Source organism: Lissotriton helveticus, chromosome 2_2 (genome assembly GCF_964261635.1).
Source record: "Lissotriton helveticus chromosome 2_2, aLisHel1.1, whole genome shotgun sequence".
Classification (NCBI taxonomy): Eukaryota; Metazoa; Chordata; class Amphibia; order Caudata; family Salamandridae; genus Lissotriton; species Lissotriton helveticus.
In genome coordinates this window covers 467943586-467967185 of record NC_136060.1, presented here as the reverse complement: position 1 = coordinate 467967185, position 23600 = coordinate 467943586, and the positions used below count along the sequence as shown (strand labels likewise).

The window sequence follows — 23600 nt, the reverse complement described above, 5'->3', positions numbered from 1 at the left end:
ACCATTGTGAGGGAAAGGATATAGGGGCAGCACCCCCCTTCCCCATCTGCCTAGGAGACTGCAGCTGCTCGGTCCCCACCCAGTCGCACACAAGAAGGGGAAGAGAGATAAGAAAGAAAGCCAGAAAGGAGAGGAAAAGGGAGGAAGGGAATAGAAGTTCCATAGGCGGCCAAGCAGGCCTTTCAACAAGAGAGGTCAACAGAGGCCAACAGGGCCACAGCATACTGTCCCAGTCACAGGGCATCCTCTACCCAAGGGTTCCGACGCACTCAGAGATGTCACTCCCTAGGGGACAGTTAGGGGGTTTCAACAGGAATCACAGGAGCTAAGAACCCCGGAGCCCCAGCACTCCCACCGCCCAAATAGGAGCTGGAGTGTATTGTGCTTTCGTTCAGTCATGATTTGCATAACCCCGTGAGCGGGACGGCCACAAGGATGCCACCATGGAGCGTTTCCGGCCCAGAGTCCCTGCGGGTCACAGAGGACGTTTGATGGCCGTATGAGGAAGGACATCTCATTAGTCTCTTTAACGTGGTAGAGTCCCCGGCGTGGAGGACACAGGAACAGCAGTGGATGTTTAGTGATTGCATGGGGAGGGGCTTGTCGTTAGTTCCTATAGCGTTGCTAAAGTCAATTTAACGAATAAACCTAAAGTCTAGCACTCCATCCTATGTATGGAGTAGGAGCATATCCGCTTTACAGAGTTCAGGTAGACATCCGGTCATTTCCGACAGACCCAGGGTACCAGGGGCACCGCTCGCAGTGGCGCGGTCATTGAGGCACAATTCATCGTTAAGCACCAGGTCACGGGGTAGTCGGATGCGGTGGTGATCCCTCGCGCTCCCCTTCAAGGGATCAGGTGTGCGCTATGATGTCTTGTTTAGCCTGTGAGGCGGACCTCTCATCCAACAGGGGGAGCGGCGGCTGTGTTGCACTGTGGTCCAAGCCGGTCGAGCTGGGACACTCTCCGGACGCTGTGGACGAGAGGGGCTATGCGCCGGCGACTCCGGTAGCTTAAGCAGTTGCGCAGCTTCCCGAAAGGACCTTACTACTCTGCATTTATGCTCCCAGTGGAAGATGAGGGCGAATGGATGGCCCCATTGGTAAGGGATGTTGAGGGCCCGCAGCTTCTCCGTCACCGGCCTGAAAGCCCTCCTTCTGCGCAGGGTGTTGGGCGCCAAGTTTTGAAAGATTTGGATTTTGTGGCTGCCATAACTAAGATCTGGTTTGTCTCTTGCCGCCTTCATGATAGCCTCCTTCTCAGTAAAGAAGTGCACTCGTGTCAGAATGTCCGGGAGGAGGCCCGGCCTCCCCACGGGCCCTGACACCCGATGGGCTCGGTCCAAAGCCAGCGGAGAGGCGTCCTCATCTCCCCAGACCTCATGGAGGAGTTGTGCCACATAGGTCATAATGTCCTTTCCCTCCGCTTCGAGAGGAACCCCCCAAATGCGGAGGTTGTTCCGACGGCTTCTATTTTCAAGGTCCTCCTGTTTGACTTGGACCTCTGTTTTGTTCCTCCAGCGCCGCCAGGCGTTGCCACAGTTGCTCCTGGTCTGCCGTGCGTGCATCCACTATTTTCTCAAGCCCGTCTACCCGGTCTCCCAGATCAGTGACCTCCTTCCGTAGTTCCTTGACGCAAGAATGCACCTCGGAGCGTAGGGAGCCTATCTCCGTCTTGAGCTCAGACATGAAGGCGGCCATGAAGGCCTAGGTCACCGGCGGCGAGTCCTCAGTAGCCTGCGAAGACCCCTCAGTAGGCGCCGTCGCTCCAGCCTTGCCCCACATGGCCACAACCGAGTTGTCTCTAGATGTTGTCGCCGAGTCAGCCCTACTCCCCTTAGACCGCGTCATTGCCAGGTCTGTGGCTGTGTTCAATCAGCGTACCCTGCACCGATCGATCTGAGCGTACCCCAGAAAGAGGAAGGGAGAGAGGAAAAGGGAAGGGGGAGGAAGGGGAGGGAGGCACCAGTCTGTATCTTCACCCGCAGCTCAATCCAGGGCACAGCCTCTCCACTCCTGTTCACCAGGCCCAACCCCAGGACGGTCACACCACTCAAGAAGGCGTCCCCCCCCCCTCTCCGCTGTGCTATACTCCCGGTGGCAAGTCCCAATCACGAAATGGCGACACTGGCGCCCGAGTTGGCCACATAAGTGTCCCCGACCCCCCCAGAGGTACTCACTCAACAGCTGCTTCCCACAGCGCAAATGATGACCACCGGTGCCCACTCCTCCAAGGCAATGTCCTCAGGCCTTAGTCCCAGTGCGGGGGTCAATGGCGACTGTCAGGTCTCTGTCCCCTGAACCCTGCAGGACCCGCCAAGCGCTGCCAGCCCCAACAGCAGAGACTGTGACCCCCGAACCCTCCTCAGGTCAGCGCCGGACAGCACGCAGGGATCGCTCAGTGGGGGATCTGACCCCTAAAGTAGGCCTCGGGCACAGGATGGTGGTACTCGCCCGCAGGTCTCTCCGGTGTTCACCACGCGCTGCGGACCAGCAACCCTCACCCTACAGTGGCCTCTAGCAACCCCATCCAAAAGAAGTCCCGCTCTCTTCAGCGTTTACAGCGGGGTTCCGGGGGCCAGTTGCTAGCCGCTTCGCTTCCCAGGAGGCAGTCCGCCGCTCAGCACAACATGGAGGCGCACCGAATGCCCTAGCTGCCGCGCAGGGGGACCAGGAGACAGGGCTTTTGGGGACAGCAACACGCAAAGTCTAGGGTCCCCTAGCGCTGGTCAAAGTAATGCGCCCGTCCTTGGCCTCCGACCCTCACTACGCCGTGTCCTCAGTCGGTGCAATGTCCCACCTCGGCCCCTGCAAGTCTGTGCCCGCATTCCACCTCCAGTCGCTCACCGGGGGGGGGGGGAGGGGGCGCCATTGCAACTCCGGCCCAGAGGGATCTACCAAGCGCCGTCTGCCAGTCCTTCGCTGCCTCCGCCTATTCACCCCCGGGGTCACCGTTTCCTGGCACAGGGCACAGCCAAGTACTGCCGCTTTCCTTGGGCCCGTCACTCCTTCAAGGCCAGGCACCGCGCTTTGCACCAGGGCAGCTCTCCAGGCCGCGCCGACTTGTCTCGCGGTACTGCCCCGGCGAGCACACAGGGGAATCCAGGCGGGACTCCAGACTGCCCCGAGGGCGCGAGTCCGCATGGTTGCCGGGGGTGCAAGATGGCAGGCGCGGCTGCTCTCCGGAGCGCAGGCAGCCACCGCCAGCCCGCAGTGTGCAAATGCAGCAGCTCACCTTTATCCATGGGTGCCCCGGCTCCCAGGCAGGCCGCGATCAGTATAGCCGGGCACCGCTGCTCTCCCGATGCAAGGCCTGTCCACGCAACGGGTCCTCACCACAGAAGCCCCGCTAGGCCGCGGCACACTTCACGGTGCACAGTCGTTCCTCAGCCTTGCCGGGTCCCGCCTCCGCCTCCAGCGGCGTTGTTCCTGCTCCGGAGCTCTCCGCCACCAGCCCAGGCCCGATTCGCAGCCCACAGGTGAGACCAGGGCGCGGGTCAGCTTCCCCGGTAGGCGCCACAAAATGGCGGGTGCGGCTGTTCACGGGGACGCTGGTAGTCACCGCCAGCCCGCAGTGCAGTTTCCCCAGCGGTTCTCTTCTCTCCGCGGGTGTCCCCGCTCTGACAGCCCCCACCGTTCTCGAGGTCACCGCAAAGCACCCCAACTCCGCTAAAGAAAGCTTATGTAGGCGGCAGGGCACCGGAGCTCGTGGGAAGCACGTTTCACCGCATCGCCGCCGAAGCCACACCCCCTCCATTATTGTTTTTAATTGGTATTGAACCCTTTCTTACCTCTATAAGAAAATGTGATGCTATTAAAGGAATCAATGTTAAGGATGTTATTATTAAGACTTTAGCGTATGCCGATGATGTACTTTTATGTATCAGTGACCCTTCATCCTCATTTCCATCATTAATAGAAATAATAAATAAATACTCTATGGTGTCGGGATACAAATTAAATACTAACAAAACTGAATTTTTTCCTTCGAATGTCTATTGTACTCCTGGTATGATTCCTATGAATGAAATTATTCTGCAAAAGAATAAATTAAAATATCTGGGTATTTTATTCTCTTCTTTTATAAAATCAACATTAACTTTAATATAATTTAAAACAAAATTACTGTTTAAAGACAAAACGTCTAAATGGTCTACATTACATCTTTCATGGTAGGGTAGAATGGAATCTATTAAAATGAATGTTGCTCCTAAAATCTTACAGACCCTTGCCTTGATTCCCACTCAATTTCCTTTAAAATGTTATAAAGATGTTGATAAACTTCTTGCCAAATTTCTTTGGAATAACAAAGCACACCGTAATGTAATATTGGTTTTGGTATCCCAGATTTTCTTCTTTATCATAAAGCGTTTATTTTTTAAAACAAAGTGCCATGTGGTTTAATCAATCCTTTTAACATTTTCCACCTACCTTGCTCCCCAATGAAAAATCCATTGTGAAACCTTTTCCGCTACCCACTCTGTTAACAATGTCTAACAAATCTTCATTTTTCCATAAATCTGTTATCCTCAAATCTACTAAAATGATCTTCAATGATATAGATTCAATATTTCAGTATCCCATGTGTAGTACTGATGAAGTATCTTTATGGTATAGCAATGTTAATAAATTTAATAGAAACGTTAATTGTTGGTTTTCATGGATTAAAGCTGGTATTTTTTATCTTAAAGATGTTTATTCTAATAAAACTTTTATACCGTTTGGGAACTTACAAAGTTTGGTTTAGCAAATTCTGAACTTATAAAATAAGAATATTTAAGTAATTCAATTTTAGATTCTTTTTTGCAAGCTATTCCATAAAATATTCAAGCTGATTTATCCATTTATATCCAAACTATATCAATTAATGCTCATGGTGTTTCTATTCTGTATAAAAAATTGTCCAATACTTTAGGTAGTAACATAATTATGATCTCAACGTTCTGGAATAATGAATTATCGCTTTCCTTGTCTACTGATATATGGGAACATATATATGGCTTAGTAATATATCTGGATGGTTACCTGTTTCACTTTTTTAAACTAATTCTTACATGTTATTTAATTGCTTATGGACTCCAAAGCGTTTATTTCAAGCTAAACCTCTTCAATCTGATACTTGCTGGCATTGTAATTCACACCCTGGCTAACTACAACATATGCTCTTTACTTGTCCTTAAATTTATAAATTTTGGACTGAAGTTTGGGATAGTAATAAAAAGATTCTGAATATTCATGAAGACGTATCTTATCCAATGTTAATATGCAAATCTGTTACGCTATCAAAGGATTTAAATGATCTTGAATGTAAACTATTTAATTTCTTAATCTCAGCTGCGATAAAATCCATTACCTTTTGTTGGAAAGATATTTCAGAGTTATGTGTTCATGCCTGGTGGTCATGGGTTATTTTTACAAGAAGAGGTGCACAGTTATCTCTAACTGGGGTTTCTCATAATTCTATTTTTTATCATTAATTCTGGATTCCTATTGAGGTTTATTTATCAAATTAATGGTATATGCATTGCTTACTCCCCCTTTTGCTGTTCTTTTATTGTATTGACTGATATTGCATAGTAGTTCTGTTTATACTTTAATAGTACTTTGCTAGTTATTGGTTCCCTTCCCTTCCTCCCCCCGTCTTTAGTTTATTTATGAATGCGTCTAACCTCATATCTACTGAATTACATAAGAATATATTGTGTTATACATAGTGATATAGATGTTTCGAATTATTATTCTTTTTTGTATGTCTTGGTTTTTGTTTATTGTGTAAGATTTTCAATAAAATATTTTGAACTCAGAATCACCAATGTTATCTTATGGGAGGAAATTCACTTAGCATGTACGTTATTGTGAGAAGTTGGCCTGATGTGCAGTGCTCACTATTCTAGTGATCACTATATATCAGTCCAAACAACCCTTATTGATGATTGGTTGTAAGTCAACCTTATAGACCAGCTATCCTAGTAGCATGGATACGAGCAGTCTAAGGCTAAGACTCTAGAGGGCGTGTTAAGCCAGCTGTTTTACCATCACATTACCCCTTGAACACCCAGTGAAAGGACACCACACAAGTGTTATGAAAATAAACAATGTATTTATTAGAATCACAACAACCCTGTACTCTTTATGAGGACAGGGTGCTAAGCACACAACAAAACTCTTACGAAAATACTTTTAAGTTAGCACGTTACACAAATGCCCGAGGGGCACGAAAAACCATATACTTTCAAAGTGGAATGCGAATTACTAGCAGGTAAGTAACAGTTCTAATAGGCTTTGGAATCGCTAGGACTGGACTAGGGAATCGTTAGATTACTACTAGGAGGCCCAGAGGACTCGGGTGCAGAGTGTGCACTCTCACGCGGGATGCGGGACAAAGTCTATGGAAGCTAGAATTCACAAAGTTAGTGTTCACGGGCGAACCCGACCTGGTAGGGAGAAAACGACAGTGGATCCTGACCCTTGGGTAGTGAGGCTATGCTGGGACACCGGAGTGCCGAAGTTACCTAGCCCAGGGGCTGCAGCTGCATAGGTCTGAAAAGACGTCGGGGATCTCGTTGCCGGACCAGGAGCCTGGAAGGAAGAAGTTGCTGGCAGGCGACCAGTGAAGAAAAGTTCGATGGATCCAAGCCTGGATCAAGGAAGAAGAAAACCTGAAAGCAGAGGGGACCAAGTTCTTGAATCACTAGCCAGTGATTAAGTGGGCACCAGGATGGCACCGGGCGAAGTCACCGCAGTCAGGTGAGTGGGCACTGCTGGGCTCTGCAGTCTCTCGGACCAGGAGGCGTTGTCGGCGACCAGGATGGAGGTGCGAGCTGTCCCACGAAGGATGAAGTCGTTGGCGTCGAAGTTACCCAGGATTGGGCAACAAGCCTTGGCTAATTCAAGCCCACGCGGTGGACTCAAAATGGCGTCTTGAGTGGACCAGGAGGGTCCAGGGTGCTCCTCTTCTGGAAGGGAGCAAGGGCCAGTCTGGAGCAACCAGACCAGCAACAGAAATGTCGTCGGGCGTCGTCAGGAAGGCCACAAGCCAACGGGCTAGTAGCCAAACAACGCGGTGAGCAGCGGAAAGCAGAAGGGCCCCACGCAGATCGTGGAGATGCTGGGGGGCTGCACTTCGGAGCTGGAGCTGCTCAGAGTCGGGGCTTCTCGGACCCCAAAGCACTCACCAGTAGATTACTCGGCGGGCTTGCTGGAAAGAAGTCGTGCAGTCTTGCAGATGGCCGGTCCCTTGAGGTCTCGTCGCACCCACGGTTCTCAGCTGGGCTGTAGAGGTGGGTAGAGGTCAGAGGTGCCAGGGAAGCCGGTTCTCGTCGAGCTGGGCAGTCGGATTCCGGAGGAAGGACTTGCAGCAGACCGCAGTGTTCTTAGATGGTGCCTGCGGATGCAGGGTGACTACTCCTTAGTCACAAGGGAGAAATCTTAGGAAGAAGTCTTGAGTTCCTTTCGCAGAAAGTAGTTTCAGGATTCAAAGATGATCTGATTTGGAAGGGGGCCAGTCTCTACCTTTATCCTGTAAAAAGGGGCTGGCACGCGACTAAGTCCTGCCCTATGGGTGGGACTAGGAGGGGGGTGGTTACACCCACTTCCTTGGCGGGCTTTTCCCCAGCACAGGGTCTGGAGTGACCCTGGAACTGGTTCAAGCCGGCCTATGCACAGTGAGCACCGGGGTGCTACTTGCAGTCACCTTCCTCTAAAGCCCTGCCTACCTACAATACACAAAACCCTGTCTGGGACGGTGCTGGCACCGCCCCTGGCAGGAAACCCTTTGTCCTTATGTCCTGCTCTGGGAGGACTCCCAGCAGCAGGAGGGCAGACTTGTGTCTCGGTGGCAGCATCCATTTTGTGGATGCTAAGGCTCTGTCTGACTTTTAACCGGGTTATAGGTTACAGGCATGTCGTGTCCCTCTAGAAGGGTGGAATGCTAACCCCGTCGCCAGAATTGGCGAGGGGTTAGTATTCCAATTCGTATGACACCTTACTCGACATGTTTTGATAAAGCGATACCAGAGTTGGCACATAACCGCGAGGATTATAATGCACTTAAGAGTATATGGTATGCGATATCATGGAAACGGCTAAGGGATGGATCCCGAAAGCCGCAGACAGGCTCAGCTCATGCTAGAGCACCATCTCACACGATTCCAAGCACTCTGCCTTCAGGATTGTTAAGGCCTGCCATAGGAGTGACTGATAGGAGATCTGTGTGTCCATTTTAGGGTTAGATATAGGTATACTATATCTAAAGCAAAGGGTGATTACACCACCTTGCCCCAGCTGTCAAGCAGCCAGTTGTGTCAGATTTGGATGGCCAGCCAGGGGTGGCATAATACATGCTGCAGCCCCTGGTAGGCCCTGGGTACACCTATGCCCTGGGTACCTAGGGTACACTGTACAGGGACTGATAAGGTGGCTCAGTATCCAATTTAGATATGTACCTAAGGTACATGGAATCCACTTTACAGAGAGAGCAGTGGGCCTGAGGTCCTGAACAGCAGGGCCTCAGGTCAACTAAGTCAGAAAACCAGCAAAACACCAGGCAAAAAGTTGGGGGCAACCATAGTCAGGGGTCAACCTTCCTACAGTTATGTTAACGATACTTTTTCTTACTCTGTGCTGGATACCTAGATTCAGCACTGGGACATTTAATGAAAACAGTTGTGAAAATGCTTTTTGGTTATTTGGTTGATTTTTAAGGAATATTTTTTGTTTTCAAAAGTCGACACTTAGAAACCTTTTGGGAGAAAAAGTGTCAATGTTCTTCTATGAGGAAAAAGAGGTAATCTGTTTTCAGGTAGGTAATCTGTCTTTTGAGTTAGGGTCCTGGGGTTAGACTCGGGGGTCTCCCAGGGTCAGTGATGCACTGTTGTTGCACCCTCAGCGGCACTCGGGCGGCCGGGTGCAGAGTGTTGAGGCCCAATGTTATCCTTTGGAGGATCGGGGGACTCCGGTTGGTGGCTGCTGGCAAGCAGGCCACGGGGTTGTGGGAGCAAAGCTCCTAGGGTTAAGCTCAGGGCAAGTTGGGGACCAAGTTAGCACAAAAGGGGTACCCTCAGCGGCACTAGGGGTGCAGGGTGCTGTTTTGAGGTCGGGTGCCCTGTTGATTTCAATGGAGATACTCCAGGACAAATAACGCTGCAGGCTCGGGGACGAGGATCTTCCAGGAGTGACCACCACTTCAAGGGGTAAGATGGGATGTAGAGGGATGGTTAGGCACCGCTGGGTTGGGCACACAAGGCCGTGGGGCGTCTGGTGCAGGGGTGCCTTTGGACGTTGGATTTTCTTACCCGCTCTGGTCGTGGTAGGGGGGGGGGGGGGGGTCCTTCTGGATTGAGGCTGCAGGCACTGTCTGGAGGCTTGAGGCAGGTCAGGGGTCGCCGGACTCTGGTCAGGATAGCCGGGGCGACCTCCTCATGGTGTTTTTCCACTCAAACTCGGGCCGGGTTCGGCTGCTGCAGAGTGGGCTGGCACCAGAAACTGCAGTTCAAAACGTCCGGTGTTCACGGGAGAAACAGCTTGGAAAGTGAATGTAGGCAGATCCTCCGGGGTTTTTTAGGTTGCTGGCCGCAGAACACGCCAGGGTTTTGGAGGAGCAGGTTCGAGGGGAGACAGGCCTGTAGGGCTGGGGCAAGTCAGTGGGTGTTGTCCTCTTGTTAGCTCTGCACAGCTTCTCGTCCTTCTTCTCTTCTTTTCTTGTGGTTGCTGGATCTGAGGAAGGAAGTTTCAGGGTGCCCCAAAATACTACATTTAGGGGCTTTACAGGTAGGTAAAGAGGAGGGAGCAATGGTTTCCTTCCCTGAGCTGGGTGCACCCCCCTATTCTGCCACTCTCCAGTGGGAGGGAGGCAGGAGCCTGTACCTGGTTGACTAGGTCCCCCCATCCTCAAGATGGCAGGGACTCTATGTTGTGCTTCTCGCCTCCTTTACCCTAGGAATGGAGTTGGCAGAGGTGGGCACACCTCTCTTCCTCACTTAGTTGTTCCCGCCTGGTCTCTCGCCCAAAGTGGGGGGTAGAACCAGTGGGGACCAGTTGCTGAAAGCAGAAAATGGTCTGGAGAGGCTCACAAAGGTGGCATACCATTGAACCTTCTCCTTCGGGAACCCTGCCCATCCTGTGGGAGGAGGCGCGGGGCACCTCGTCCCAGGATGTGCATTGTTTCAGGCCCCCGAGAGCAGCAAGCTCTCGACCCAGGGGTCCAGAAACATGTCTGGTAGTGGCAGCCACTCAGTCAGGTCACTGGGAGTTGGTCGAGTTTCAGGGGACATCTCTAAGTTGCCCTCTGTCGTGCATTTTACATTAAATCTCACACTGGCATCAGTGTGGGTTTAATGTGCTGAGAAGTTTGATACCAAACTTCTCAGTCTTCAGTGTAGCCGGTATGGTGTTGTGGAGTTCGTGATGACAAACTCTCAGCACCATATACTCTTAATGGCAGCACTGCCCTTACAGCGCCCAGGAATGGGCCTGTGTACTGTGGGGGTACAGGGCTCATGGACCTGTACCCTCACTACTGGCATAGGGCACCCAGCTCGAGGGGTGACTGATGGATGCTAGGTCAGTGGTTTGTGGGCATGGCACACAGGGATGTGTGCCATGTCGAGACTTCACTTTGTTCTGCACCAAGACATGCAGCCTGCAAAGGCAGTGTGTGAGTGTCAAGGTACAGGGCCTCCAAGGGTGACACAATAAGTGCTGCAGCCCTTAGGGGCCTTCTCTGGTCACAGTGCCATGGGTACTTGTGGTACCATTTACCGGGGGCTTACCTGTGGCCAGAGATGCCAATTTGGTTTAGGCTTCAATGCAGTTTTAGGGAAGGAACACAGGCCCTGGGTACCTGATTGGCAGGAGCCCAGTCTACACTCAGTCAAAACACATCAGCAATTCAGAAAAAAGTGGGGGCATAGCATGCAAGAAAGAGGGCACTTTCTCACACTGTCCCATTTCATGGCCATTCCTTCTCCAGGGCAGTCACTTTAATCCATAGCATGAAACTTCTTAGTATCCTGTAGAGGAGAGTGTTGTGGTTTTGCTAGAGCATGAACAAACAGGGATGCTGTACTCCAAGTAGAACAGCAGTCCTCTTCTGATCCTATACCTCAGGCTCCTGAACTTTTACCTGCGCAAGAAAAAGTTCAAGATGCTGTCCCTGTCTCAGGTTCTTCTGGTGCTGAATGTGGAGGACTTGAGGGGAGTCTCAAGTTGCTGGATGCTTTTTTCCACATACTGATCCTTTAGTCGCTCAAGAGGTTCTTAGGTTTTGTGGTGCAGTCACACATTGCTAAATCTCAGTCCTTCCTTTTCGTTTGATATCACCTCACACCTTTCCAAGGGTGATGGCTATAGTAGACCCCATCACAGAAAGACTGGGGATCACTGTGTTTCTATACTTGGTAACTGACTATTCAAGGCTGACTCACCACAACACTTCACCTGCAAACAACAAAATCCTTTTGTTTGACTTTAGATTTTCCAGCAGTGGGTCACCTGTTGCCCTCGCAGTGCCTCCTGGTCATAAGGGTGGCACTAGATACGACCCTGCTCCTAGCTTTCTCTCCTCTACAGAGGATCCAAGACAATAATGGATAAGATTCCAATGTTTCGTGCAGAAGCCGGATTTCCGGCCCTGGCAGTTCTTTACATGCTCATCAGTGCACTGCAGATTTGAACTTGATCACCCCAAGAGGTGCCGGTGGCTAGTGTCTAGCCACCTGGTTAGCGCATTAAACAGAAAGACAGAGAGCCTTAGCTGGCGTTCTCTTGCCCATCACGGGTATTATTTCCATCAGGAGGTGATTCAAATGCAGCATGCTTCAACCGGACATGCCCACTGCCGTATGTTTTGTGTTGTCTAGAATACTTTTCCAGGAGCCTTGTGAGGCACCTTTCATTTGAAATCCCTGTGTGTCCGCCCATCCTCTTGATCCCTCTGGTTTTGTGGAAGATAGGACCGGACCCGAACCATCCTCACCACTTCGGATTAGCCGAGAACGGTCTGGTACACAGACGTTTTTCATCTCTCCCATTATTCTCTGCTTCATCGCCCACTAAGTGGAGTTTCTCTCCCCCAGTTGGGAGGCCTTGTTCTGATCCTCAATCTCAGGAGTTCACACCATCATGCCTGGAAATTGAGTGGGCTGTTGAAGTCCCTTGTATCAAAGGCAGTTAAAGTTACTAATTCGGTCAATACTGGGTGCTGGAACAAGTTTGTTCTATGGTGTTCCAAGCGAAAGGTAGATCCTCTGAAAGTGACCATCGCCAATATCCTACGATTTGCAATATTCTTGGACCAGCAGGGTTGTGCATTGCATGGTCAAAGGAAATATCACAGCATTGTCCGTCTTTGTGTCTCTCAGACCAGACATCTTTGTTTAGGTTAGTGGTGGTTGTTTGTTTTTTGAAGGACCTAACAAAGATGTTCCCGCCTGTTCCATTTGTTTTGCCACAGTGGCACTTAAACTTTCTTACCATTTCTGTTGGGCTCTTCGTTCGAGCTCCTTCACAGTTGCAAGTTAAGATTCATTACCTTCAAAACTGTGTTTTTGGTTGCTGTGAACTCAACTCGTCATATTGGTATACTGCAAACTTTGAGTGTCCGTACGCCTTTCACATTTATCTTCCCAGATAAGCTTGTTCTTCAAACTAAAGCAGCTTTCCTCCCTAAGGCATTGTTTCCATTCCACCTGGCAATTTGATCAACTTGGCCACCTTTTACTGACCACACATCTGACCAAGAAGGGGGAGCGTCTGCTTAGACTGGACCCCAGTTATGTATTTAGTTACAATATCGACCACACAAGATAGTTCCGGTCTGACAAACGCCTCTGTACATGGTGCACAGCCAAAAAGAAAGGCAAGGCGATTCAGAAGGGAACTCTTTCGTGTTGGATTCTGTTATGCATGAAAATCTGCTATGGCCGCTCGACAAAAGAACCGTCCGAGGGAATCTGTGCTCAATTCCAACAGGGCAAAGACTTATCACTGTGGTCTTTGCAAGAGGTGTGCTGATGATTGACGTATGTAGGGCAGTGAAACAGGCTTTCCTCCATACCTTCAATAAACACTGTTAGGGCTCCGGGCTGAGGAGGGATGTCCATTTCAGCCATTCAGGATTTCCTTGAGTAACCCTTGCTTCAAACCCACCACCTGGAGGGTATTGGTTGGGAATCTGTTCATAGGTAAGGAATCTGCTGGCTGAAAAACTGATGAGAACGGACTCCAGAGCACCTTAGTGAGTGCTATATGGCTCCAGTGATGTCACTGTGACCCCATTTCTAGAACTGAGTTAGAGCCAGTGGCCTCAACCGGCGCAAGCGAGCTATGTCAGAAGTTTTCGGATCCAGGCTGGCACATGGGGATATTCAGAGATGAGGAATCTGCAGACACAGTTTCCACCAAAAACATCATTATCAAAGCTAAGTAACTTTCTTTATTACGTATCAGTACTTGCAAAGCGCAATTGAAATCAGTGGTAATGAATCAGTTCCATCTAAAGTTTAAGATTGAGCTGTGTTTCTCAGTGAGTTTTTATTTTCTATTGAAAGTGTTTATTTTCTAATGCACACAAGAATCATCTGTTAGCTAAAACCTTTAATGTTGTGTGTGTGTTTTTTTTCTCTTCATGTTTTGGTATTGTTTGTGATCTGTCTTCATGCTCTGTTACTCTTGTGGGAATTACGGACCGGTTTGCATTCTTAAAGCTGTATAAAGTTTTTAAGCAGATATTTTGTTTTAGGCTTGTGAAAGGAACCGCTTATCACTGGGATCTTCTTCTTGTTGCGTTAATTAACACTGGGATGTCTGTCTTTGGATTACCTTGGATTCATGCTGCATTTCCCCACTCCCCAATGCATGTCCGTGCACTGGCTAATGTTGAAGAACGTGTAGAAAATGGTCACATCTACGAGACGTAAGTATATGATATTTGGAAAAGTATTTCACAATCTTGAAAAAAAATGTAAGCATGTCAAACATCATTGCAGATATTTCATTTTGAACATCTTCATTCTAGCTTGGTTGCTTCAGAAACTGTATTAGAGCTGCTTCGCTATTTAGCTCATAATAGATCTCTAAAACTGGAAGCAAAAAAAGCACAGTAATAATGATGGTGCTACAATGACCTCAATGTGATGGAATGTATGGCAAAAATTTATTATGATTACACACACCAATTGTTAAGAAGCACAATAAATATATTTGCACAACCAGGACAGGAGTTTGGCTCCATGTACAGTTTATAAATGCATGGTAGTACTGTATGACTTTCTCAGAGGAATGTGGGTGTGGCCAGACTATTTTCACCTCTCAGCTGGTTGATTATGGAATGTGAATCCTCAAAGTAAATCCAGAGATTCAGATGACATATGAATCTTACACAAGCTGGGCTCCACTAGTCCTAGCCTAGCCCCAAAAGGACTTTCTCTGGGCCCAGTAAAGGGGTACCTTTTGGGTTTTTTGTCTTTTGCCTATTTTTATGGTAGCTAGATCAGTTAAGCATTTGAAAGGTTTAAATTTGTTTACTCCCATTTTTTTCCTCATCTTCCCTTTGTCATGCCACAGTGGTACTTTAACTGGGTTCTCAGATTTGATGTGCACTCCATTTGAGCCACTTCACAGCTGTTCCTTGCGGCTCCTCACTCTCAAGACTGTGTACCTCGTCACCATAACATTGGCACGGTGTGCGCAAGCTGCAAGCTCTTTGTGTCAACCCACAGTACACTATCTTCTTCCCAGACAAGCTGGTTTTGTGGATGCAGGCATCCTTCATGCCTAAGGTTGTGATGTTGTTTCAAATCGGTCAGAGCATCACCCCACTGATGTTCTATGCGCCTTCTTACCCCTCGAAGGAGGAGAGACACCATCATCTGGTCCTCAAAAGAGTGCTGCACTTTCAGATAGATCATACAAAAGAACACCGGGTGGACGATCAGCTCTTTTTGGGGTTCACTGGAACAACGAAAGGCAAGGCTGTGCATAACATAAACATCTCCTGCTAGATTGTGCTCTGCATTAAGATCTGCTACAATTTTGCCATAAAGCAGCCTCTGGAAAGAATGTGTACTCATTCTACCAGGGCCAAAGTTTCTGTGACTATATTACCAAGCTGAGTCCCTGTCTCTTAAACAATTGCCAGACAGTTGTGTGGGCATCCCTCCATATATTCACGAAGCACCATTGCATGTATAATCAGGTTCGCTGCCAGGGGCATTTTGCCTGCTCCGTCCTGCAGGACTTTCTTGTGTGAGTGTATCCACCGCCCCACCTCCAAATAAGTGCTGCTTTGGTATCTGCTCAAAAGGTGAGCAGTATGCAACCAGAAGTCTGTATCAGAAGAACAAGTTACTTACTGTTGGACCTGGCCCTTGTTGCAGGGTTATACCCAAACTTGTTGCCTTTCTCCTCCTGTTTTTCTGACCTTCTTTTGTTGGTTTTAGGTCTCTGGGCACTTTACCACTGCTAACCAGTGCATGTGCTTTGTGTCTAAAATATGATGGTAATTGGTTTCTCCATGATTGGCATATTTGATTGACTAATAAGTCCTTAGTGTAGTGCACCAGGTGTGCCCAAGGCCTGTAAATCAAGTGCTACTAGTGGGCCTGCAGCACTGATTATTTCACCCACATGGGTAGCCCTGCAAACATGTCTCAGGCCTGCCATTCGGAGCCTGTCTGCACAGTTTTAAACCTCGATGTCGACCTGGCAAGTGCACCCACTTGCCAGGCCCAAACCTTCCCTTTTATTACATGTAAGGCACCGCCTAATGGAGGCCCTAGACATCCCCAAGTGTGGGGTGCGGTGCACTTAAAAGGTAGGCCATGTACTTGTGAGTTTTACATGTCCTATCTGAAAGAAACAGGTTAGTATTAGATTCCTTACCTTAGAATATCCCCAGGCGTCAGTCTGGATCCGGAAACTTTTGCGTAGCAGTACCCCTGCGCGTCGGTAGGCGTCGTCTGCAGGCGTCCCCTGCGGCTCCGCGTCGTCGGCGTCGTGCGCCGTGATGACGTCGCTGGAGTATATAGACGCCGCCTCCGCGCGCTGACGTCAGTTCTTCTTTTTTCCGCGCCAGTTAGCGCAGATCCGAAGAGCAGTACTCCGGTCTTTTGACCAAGTTTTTTGTTAACTAATTGATCTTTACGGTGCCGGTAGGATGCCCGGTTTCAAGAGTTGTGACGAGTGCGACCGCCTGATGTCGGTCACCGACCACCATCGACTCTGCCTCCGGTGTCTGGGCGCGGACCACGACGTGGAGTCCTGCGTCGACTGTCGGGCCTTGACTGGAAAAGCTAGGCGGGAGCGGTCCCGCAAGCTTCTCGAGCTCCGGTTGTCGGCCCCGCGTCGAGAGCGGTCCCGGTCCGGTCGGAGGTCGAGGGAGCGGTCGAGGGAACGGTCGCGGAGCCGCCATGGGCGCTCCGGGAGTCGCCACCATTCCTCCGGCTCGTCAGGTAAGCACAAGAAGTCGGGGCGTCGCCATCGCACCCCCGACTCCCCCCGACTCCCGCGTGCTGCGGCCGGGGGCTCGGGTGACCCCACCCCCGCGGTCCCGCATGGGTCGTCGACGCCGTCTACCCCACACCTGTCGGTCCCTGGGGAAGGCGCGTCGCGTGAGGAGATCGAGGCCTTCCTCATTGCTATGAGGGCGAGGTCTTCTCCGGCGGGGCCTTCGGCGCCTGCGGGCCCGTCGGTCCCGTCTGGGGGCCCGAGCGGTTCGGGTGCTCCTGCCCCGGCGCCGCCGGTGGCTCCGGCCCCGGCGCCGCTGGTTCCCTCTGGTTCGTCGCCGGCTGGTCTCCCGGCCTCTCCGGCGTCGGTTCCTGTGGGCCAACCCGTGGTACCGCCCCCGCGTGGTGCAGCGACTCCGCCGTCGGCTCCGGCCGGCGTCGGGTCCCCGGCACCGACGCCGCGCGGCGCCACCCCCCTTTCCTCCCCGACTCCGGACTCGGAGCCGGACCGGCGTCGGCCGACGCCGGATCCGACGCCGATGGGGCCCGTTGACCCCGATGTCTATATCGTCGATCCAGAATATGGGTATGATGAGGAGGAGTATGGAGAGGGTTGGGAGGGGTCTGAGGACCCTCTATCCCGTGCCTGCCAGTATGATGTGGACTGGGTAGGTGATCTGGGTGATGCCAGTGGCCTGGACGAGTCGCCCAACCCTGGGTTTGTCTCTCCGTCCCCTGTGGCGTCCGAGGCGGGTGCTGCCTATTCGGTGGTCCTGATGAGGGCTGCCAAGGCCTTACACCTTGAGCTCCCCGTCGCGAAGGTCAAACCGAATATTCTGACGGAAGTTTTTAAACCGCAGTCATGCCCCCAGGAGCCTCTGCTGCCGTTTAATGAGGCCCTGACGGATGTCCTTCTGGGCACCTGGTCCAGGCCCGCTTCTGGTGCGCCGGTTGACCGGAACGTTGCCAGGCGTCACCGTCCATGCTCGGACGACCCTGCCTTCCTGTCCACCCATCCCTCCCCGGAGAGTCTGGTGATCCAGGCCTCCACTTCACAGTCCGCATTTCCGTCGGCTCCGCCCGACCGGGAATCAAAGAGGTACGACCAATTTGGTAAAAAAGTGTTTTCCTCTTTGAGCGCTGGACTGCGGTCTTGTAACACCGCGTGCCTCTTGGGCCGCTACACCCACTCCCTGTGGGATACGGTCGAGGAGTGTTTGCCGCAATGCCCCCAGGAAGTGCGGGACAAGCTCACCCGGGCCTTGGTTGAAGGCCGGGATGCGGCGCGGTACTCGATCCGTTGTGGTCTGGACACCACAGACTCACTGGGACGGGCCATGTCCACTACGGTGGCGATTCGTCGCCATGCCTGGCTGAGATCTGCCAACTTCTCACCAGACGTCCAAAATACACTTATGGACATGCCATTTGATGGCAGTCGCCTATTTGGTGACAAAGCGGACCACGCGCTGGAGCGCTTCAAGGACTCCAGGGTCACGGCCAAGTCCTTGGGTCTCTCGACCCAGCGCCAGCAGACGGGTTCGTTTCGGCCCTTTCGTGGCCAAGGGAGGGGAGGTCCCACACGTGCTGCCAGCCACGCGGCGCAGAGCGCTCCCCAGCGCGGTGGCGCCCGTGGTTTCCGCCGTGGTGGCGGTAGAGGCCAGCGTCGTGGTCAGTCCACGCCTCCCTCCGCTGCGGCATCCAAGCCTTCCTAGTCCGAGCTTTCGGGCTCACGTGACGCCAGTGGGTGGCAGGGTTCGCCATCACCACTCCCGCTGGCGCGCGATAACATCGGACAGGTGGGTGCTGCAGCTTGTCCGAAGGGGCTATGCCCTCCCCTTCGAGTCCACTCCTCCAGCCATGCCACCGCAGAACCACCGGGTGTCGGGGGACCACTTGACACTTCTGCAGGAGGAAGTTACGGCCCTCTTGGCCAAGGGGGCCATCGAGCGCGTTCCTGGGCCAGAAGTAGGGTGTGGTTGCTACTCCCACTACTTTCTGGTACCCAAGAAGGACAAGGGAGGCCTGCGTCCTATCTTGGATCTACGGAACGTCAACGGCTTCCTCCGGAAGGAGAAGTTCAAGATGTTGACTTTGGCTCAGGTCTTGGCTGCTCTAGACCCACAAGACTGGATGGTAGCGTTGGACTTGCAGGATGCGTATTTTCACATCCCCGTCCTGCCGGCCCACCGGCGTTACCTGCGGTTCACGGTAGGCCACGAGCACTTTCAGTTTATCGTGCTCCCATTCGGCCTTACCAGCGCCCCACGGGTGTTCACGAAAGTGATGGCGGTGGTCGCAGCTCATCTGCGCCGGTTAGGGGTTTCAGTCTTCCCCTACCTCGACGACTGGCTGTTGAAGGCGGGCTCGCCCCGGACAGTCGTCCACCACCTTCAGATGACGGCAGACCTCCTGCACGAGCTGGGGTTTTCCATCAATGTGCCGAAATCACACCTGTGTCCCTCTCAAAAGCTCCTTTTCATCGGAGCGGTTCTCGACTCGGCGCAGTTTCGGGTTTATCCTCCGGAACGGCGGGTCCGGGATATTCAGGCTCTGATTCCCATCTTTCAGCCGTTATCCCGGGTTTCGGTCAGGTTGACGCTGCGGCTTCTGGGGCTGATGGCCTCCTGCATCCTTCTGGTGCATCACGCCAGATGGCGGATGCGGGCTCTGCAGTGGGACCTGAAGTTTCAGTGGGCCCAGCATCAGGGCAACCTATCCGACCATGTCCTGATCTCGGAGGGCACTGCGAGACAGTTGCAGTGGTGGCTTACGGACCGCGATTGGGTCAGGGGCAGATCCCTCTCCCTTCCCCAACCGGAGCACGTGGTTGTGACGGACGCGTCCCTCCAAGGCTGGGGTGGCCACTTGGGAGAGGCGGAGATCAGAGGCCTCTGGTCTCCGGCGGAGTCCCGGCTCCATATCAACATGTTGGAGCTGCGGGCGATTCGCCTAGCACTGAAGGCATTCCTCCCCTTTGTCAACGGGAGTGTAGTGCAGGTGTTCACGGACAACACCACCGCCATGTGGTACTGCAACAAACAGGGCGGTGTGGGGTCGTGGACCCTTTGCCAAGAGGCTCTGCGCCTCTGGCAATGGCTGGAACGTCAGGGCGTGACTCTGACGGTTCAACACCTGGCAGGTTCTCTGAACGCCAGGGCGGACGACCTCAGCCGTCGGTGCTCGGTGGATCACGAATGGCGTCTGAACTCGGATGTGGCGAGAGGCCTCTTTCAGCAATGGGGAGAGCCTTGGTTAGATCTATTCGCCACAGAAGAGAACGCGCAATGTCATCAGTTCTGCGCGTTGGAGTTTCCAAGACGGCACTCGCTCGGCGACGCCTTTCGGCGCGAGTGGAGTTGCGGTCTGTTGTACGCCTTTCCGCCTATACCACTTCTGCCCAGAGTGCTGAAGAAGATCAGGCGCGACCGGGCCCAAGTTATCCTTGTGGCTCCGGACTGGGCTCGAAGGTACTGGTATCCCGAGCTACTCAGCATGACAGTCGGTCCCTCGATCCGCCTGCCCCTTCAGGAGGACCTTCTGTCGCAGCAGCAGGGGACGGTCCTCCACCCGAACCTGTCCAGTCTCCACCTCCATGCGTGGAGATTGAGCGGCGACAGTTGAGGCCATTTGACTTGCCTCCTGAAGTCTGTGATGTCATTCTGGCAGCCAGGCGTCCCTCCACAAAGTCGGTATACGCCTGCCGGTGGAACAGATTTGTGGCATGGTGCACAGCGAAGGCTGTGGATCCCCTTTCTGCCCCTCTGTCTGAGGTTCTCCTCTTCCTCCTTTCCCTTGCCCAGCAGGGCTCTGCTCTGGGCACTATCAAGGGCTATCTTTCTGCCCTTTCCGCCTTCTTGAGGCTACCTGATCAGCCATCTTTGTTCAAGTCCCCTATTGTGTTGAGATTCTTGAAGGGCATCACGCACATGTATCCTCCAACTCCGTTCGTGATGCCTCAGTGGGACTTGAACCTGGTTTTGACTTTCCTGATGTGCGCTCCCTTTGAGCCCCTTCATTCCTGTCCTCTCCGTCTTCTCACCTTAAAGACGGCCTTCCTGGTAGCCATCACCTCTGCCAGGAGAGTGAGTGAGCTCCAGGCTCTTTCTATTCAACCTCCTTTCTTGTCTGTTCATCCTGATAAGGTGGTTCTTCGGACTAGACCTTCTTTCCTGCCCAAGGTAGTCTCTGCTTTTCACATTGGGCAGTCCATCACCTTGCCCTCTTTCTTCTCGCCTCCGCATCCTTCAAAGGATGAAGAGCGGCTCCATCGTCTGGACCCAAAACGTGCGCTTTCATTCTATATGGATCGCACACGCCAGTTCCGGGTGGATGACCAACTGTTTGTTGGCTACGTGGGTGAGAAGAAGGGAAGGGCGGTACAGAAACGGACCATCTCTCGGTGGGTCGTCCTGTGCATCAAAGCATGCTACTCTTTGGCTCGGAAGGAGCCTCCTGTTGGGCTGAGGGCCCATTCCACTCGGGCCACGGCGGCTACTACTGCCCTGGGCCGGGGAGTCCCTTTGCAGGACATTTGCCAGGCGGCCACGTGGGCCTCGCTGCACACCTTTGCGAGGCACTACTGCCTGGACAGTCAAGTCCGGAGGGATGGCTTCTTTGGCCGTTCGGTCCTCCAGGACTTTCTGGTGTAGGTTGTATTGGTTCGCAGACCCACCACCGGGGTTGGTATTGCTGGGGTATCTATTCTAAGGTAAGGAATCTAATACTAACCTGTTTCTTTCAGATGAACAAGTTACTTACCTTCGGTAACGATATATCTGTAAGAAACAGTAGTTAGTATTAGATTCCTTACCGCCCCGCCCATCCTCCCCGTTCTGCGAACTGATACCTAGGGTTAAGGACATCCCTTTCAGGGCCCTAGTTTCAAATGGCACCAGTGTTGGTTCTCACATGGCTCTGCGTGTTCTGGCGCGGAAAAGCTGTGTGCAAAGAACTGACGTCAGCGCGCGGAGGCGGCGTCTATATACTCCAGCGACGTCATCACGGCGCACGACGCCGACGACGCGGAGCCGCAGGGGACGCCTGCAGACGACGCCTACCGACGCGCAGGGGTACTGCTACGCAAAAGTTTCCGGATCCAGACTGACGCCTGGGGATATTCTAAGGTAAGGAATCTATACTAACTACTGTTTCTTACAGATATATCGTTACCGAAGGTAAGTAACTTGTTCGTTAGTGAAAAACTGCTAAATTTGCTTTTCACTACTGCAACGCCTATATTGGAGCTGCCAAGTGGGAGCAGATTGGAGCTTGGTGTCTCTGAACTGGAATTTGAAAACACTTATTTTAGTAAAGTTAATTTTTAAATTGCAGGACTGAAAATGTCACTTTTAGAAAGTTGTCCCTTTCTTACTTAACCTTTCTGAGTCTCTTCCTGGTCTTAGAATACACGTCTAGGTTGAATGACAGTTGGGCTTTGTGAATTCACTCTAGACAGTCACACACAAAGGGAACTAAGGTGTGCCCTCCTGCATAACCTGATGGCCCATCACCCGGCTGGCTGATTTGCCTTCCTAAATAAAGCTGTGACTGTCCCAACACACAGAAGCTGCTGGCTTCTGTAGTGTCTGGAGCCAGGGCAAGCAAGGGCATGGTCTTGTACACTACATAGACCTTTCTTTGAAGTCTCCCTACTTTGAAGGCTAACATGGGTAGAAGTAATAGGCCTCTGACACCATATTCTCAAACACTTCTGGACTGAGGACATTCTGCCAGGAAGAAGAGCTGTTGTACTGCCAGGAGGGACTGCCACTTTGCTGTTTGCTTTGCTGTGTTGGCCTGCTGCTTCTATCTTGGGAGTGAGTGCCTGGACTTTGCTCTCAACAACCTGCTTTCTTTTTTCCAATGAATTGCCTCTTGTTAGAAGGACGTCTCAGGCCCAACAAAAACTTCTCCTCTTATCACCTGGGCTCCTCTGCTGAGAGCCCTACCATTGCTATGTGCTGTCAAATCAAGTTCCTGGGCCCTTAGAAGTGAGTTTCAATGCTACACACAGAAGACATTGAGCGATTTTGGAACCGGCGCCTTGCTGCAACTTTGACGCCATTCTCTTCCATGGGATACTCATCAATAGTCATAAGCACTGAATAGTCCCGACCACGTGCGGGACCCCGGAGCAATAGCCAATAATATGCATATATCTACATGAAACTAATGATCTGGCATGAAACCGAATCTTGTGGCGTGACCTGCAAATGCCTCATCAACATCCACCAGTAAGAATCTATGGGTCATCTCTGCAACCTGCCCCTGTGCCCCGCAGCGTCTCTGGACGATAGTGACTCCACGACTCTGCACCGCCACTAGTATAGACACCTCACTTGCCAGTGACACCTCCCCTCCTTTGTGCAACGCACTCTCATCGAGTGCCGACTTGCCGACGGATCTGCATCGCACTAAGGAACTGTGAGAAGTTGGCCTGATATATGATGCTCACTAGTTCTAGTGATCACCTTGTATCAGTCCAAACAACCCTTATGGTGATTGGTTGCAAGTCAACCTTATAGACCAGCTATCCTAATGGTAGCATGGACAAAGCAGTCTTAGGCTAAACTCTTTTGGCATGTGAAGCCAGCTGTTTTAACACAATATAACCCCTTGAATATCCGATGAAAGAACACCACACAGGTTGTTATGAAAATAAACAGTCTATTTATTAATAACAACACCTCTAAACTCTTTGAGGTCAGAGGGCTAATCACATGACAATCTCTTACAAAAAATACGACAAGTTGCACAAAATTACAATGGTGCCCTAGAGGCACGACCAACCATATACTAAGTAAGTGGAATGTGAGTCGATAAAAGGAATGGAGCTGTCCAGAGGCTGGAGGTTCGCTAGGACTACGCTATCTTCACCTTAGGTAAGTAATAGGAGGCCCACGGGACGTGTGTGCAGAGTGTGAACTCACACGCGAGATGCGCAACAACGTCTATGGACAGTATAGTTCAAGTTAAAAGGTGAGTACGGACAATCCTGACTAGGTAGGACTAAAACAACTGTGGAACTGGACACTAGGACAGTTAAACTACCCTTGAGCACCGAAATGCTCTTGTTACCTCACCCACAGGCTGCGGGTGCATAGGTGTCAAAGTGTCGGGTTCTCGCGTTGAAGTCAATGGAGCCTGGAAGAAAAG

The 23600-nt window shown here is 51.6% G+C and overlaps 1 protein-coding gene across 1 annotated transcript in view; it reads left to right on the top strand.

Annotated features, from left to right (window-relative positions):
- The window catches only part of SLC4A11 (solute carrier family 4 member 11), a 1943806-nt gene that overhangs the window by 1753927 nt on the left and 166279 nt on the right, over positions 1-23600 (top strand). The window contains exon 18 of the mRNA XM_078678714.1: positions 13739-13912. Within this exon, the coding sequence (XP_078534840.1) occupies positions 13739-13912 (174 nt within the window). The remainder of the gene's footprint in view (positions 1-13738; positions 13913-23600) is intronic.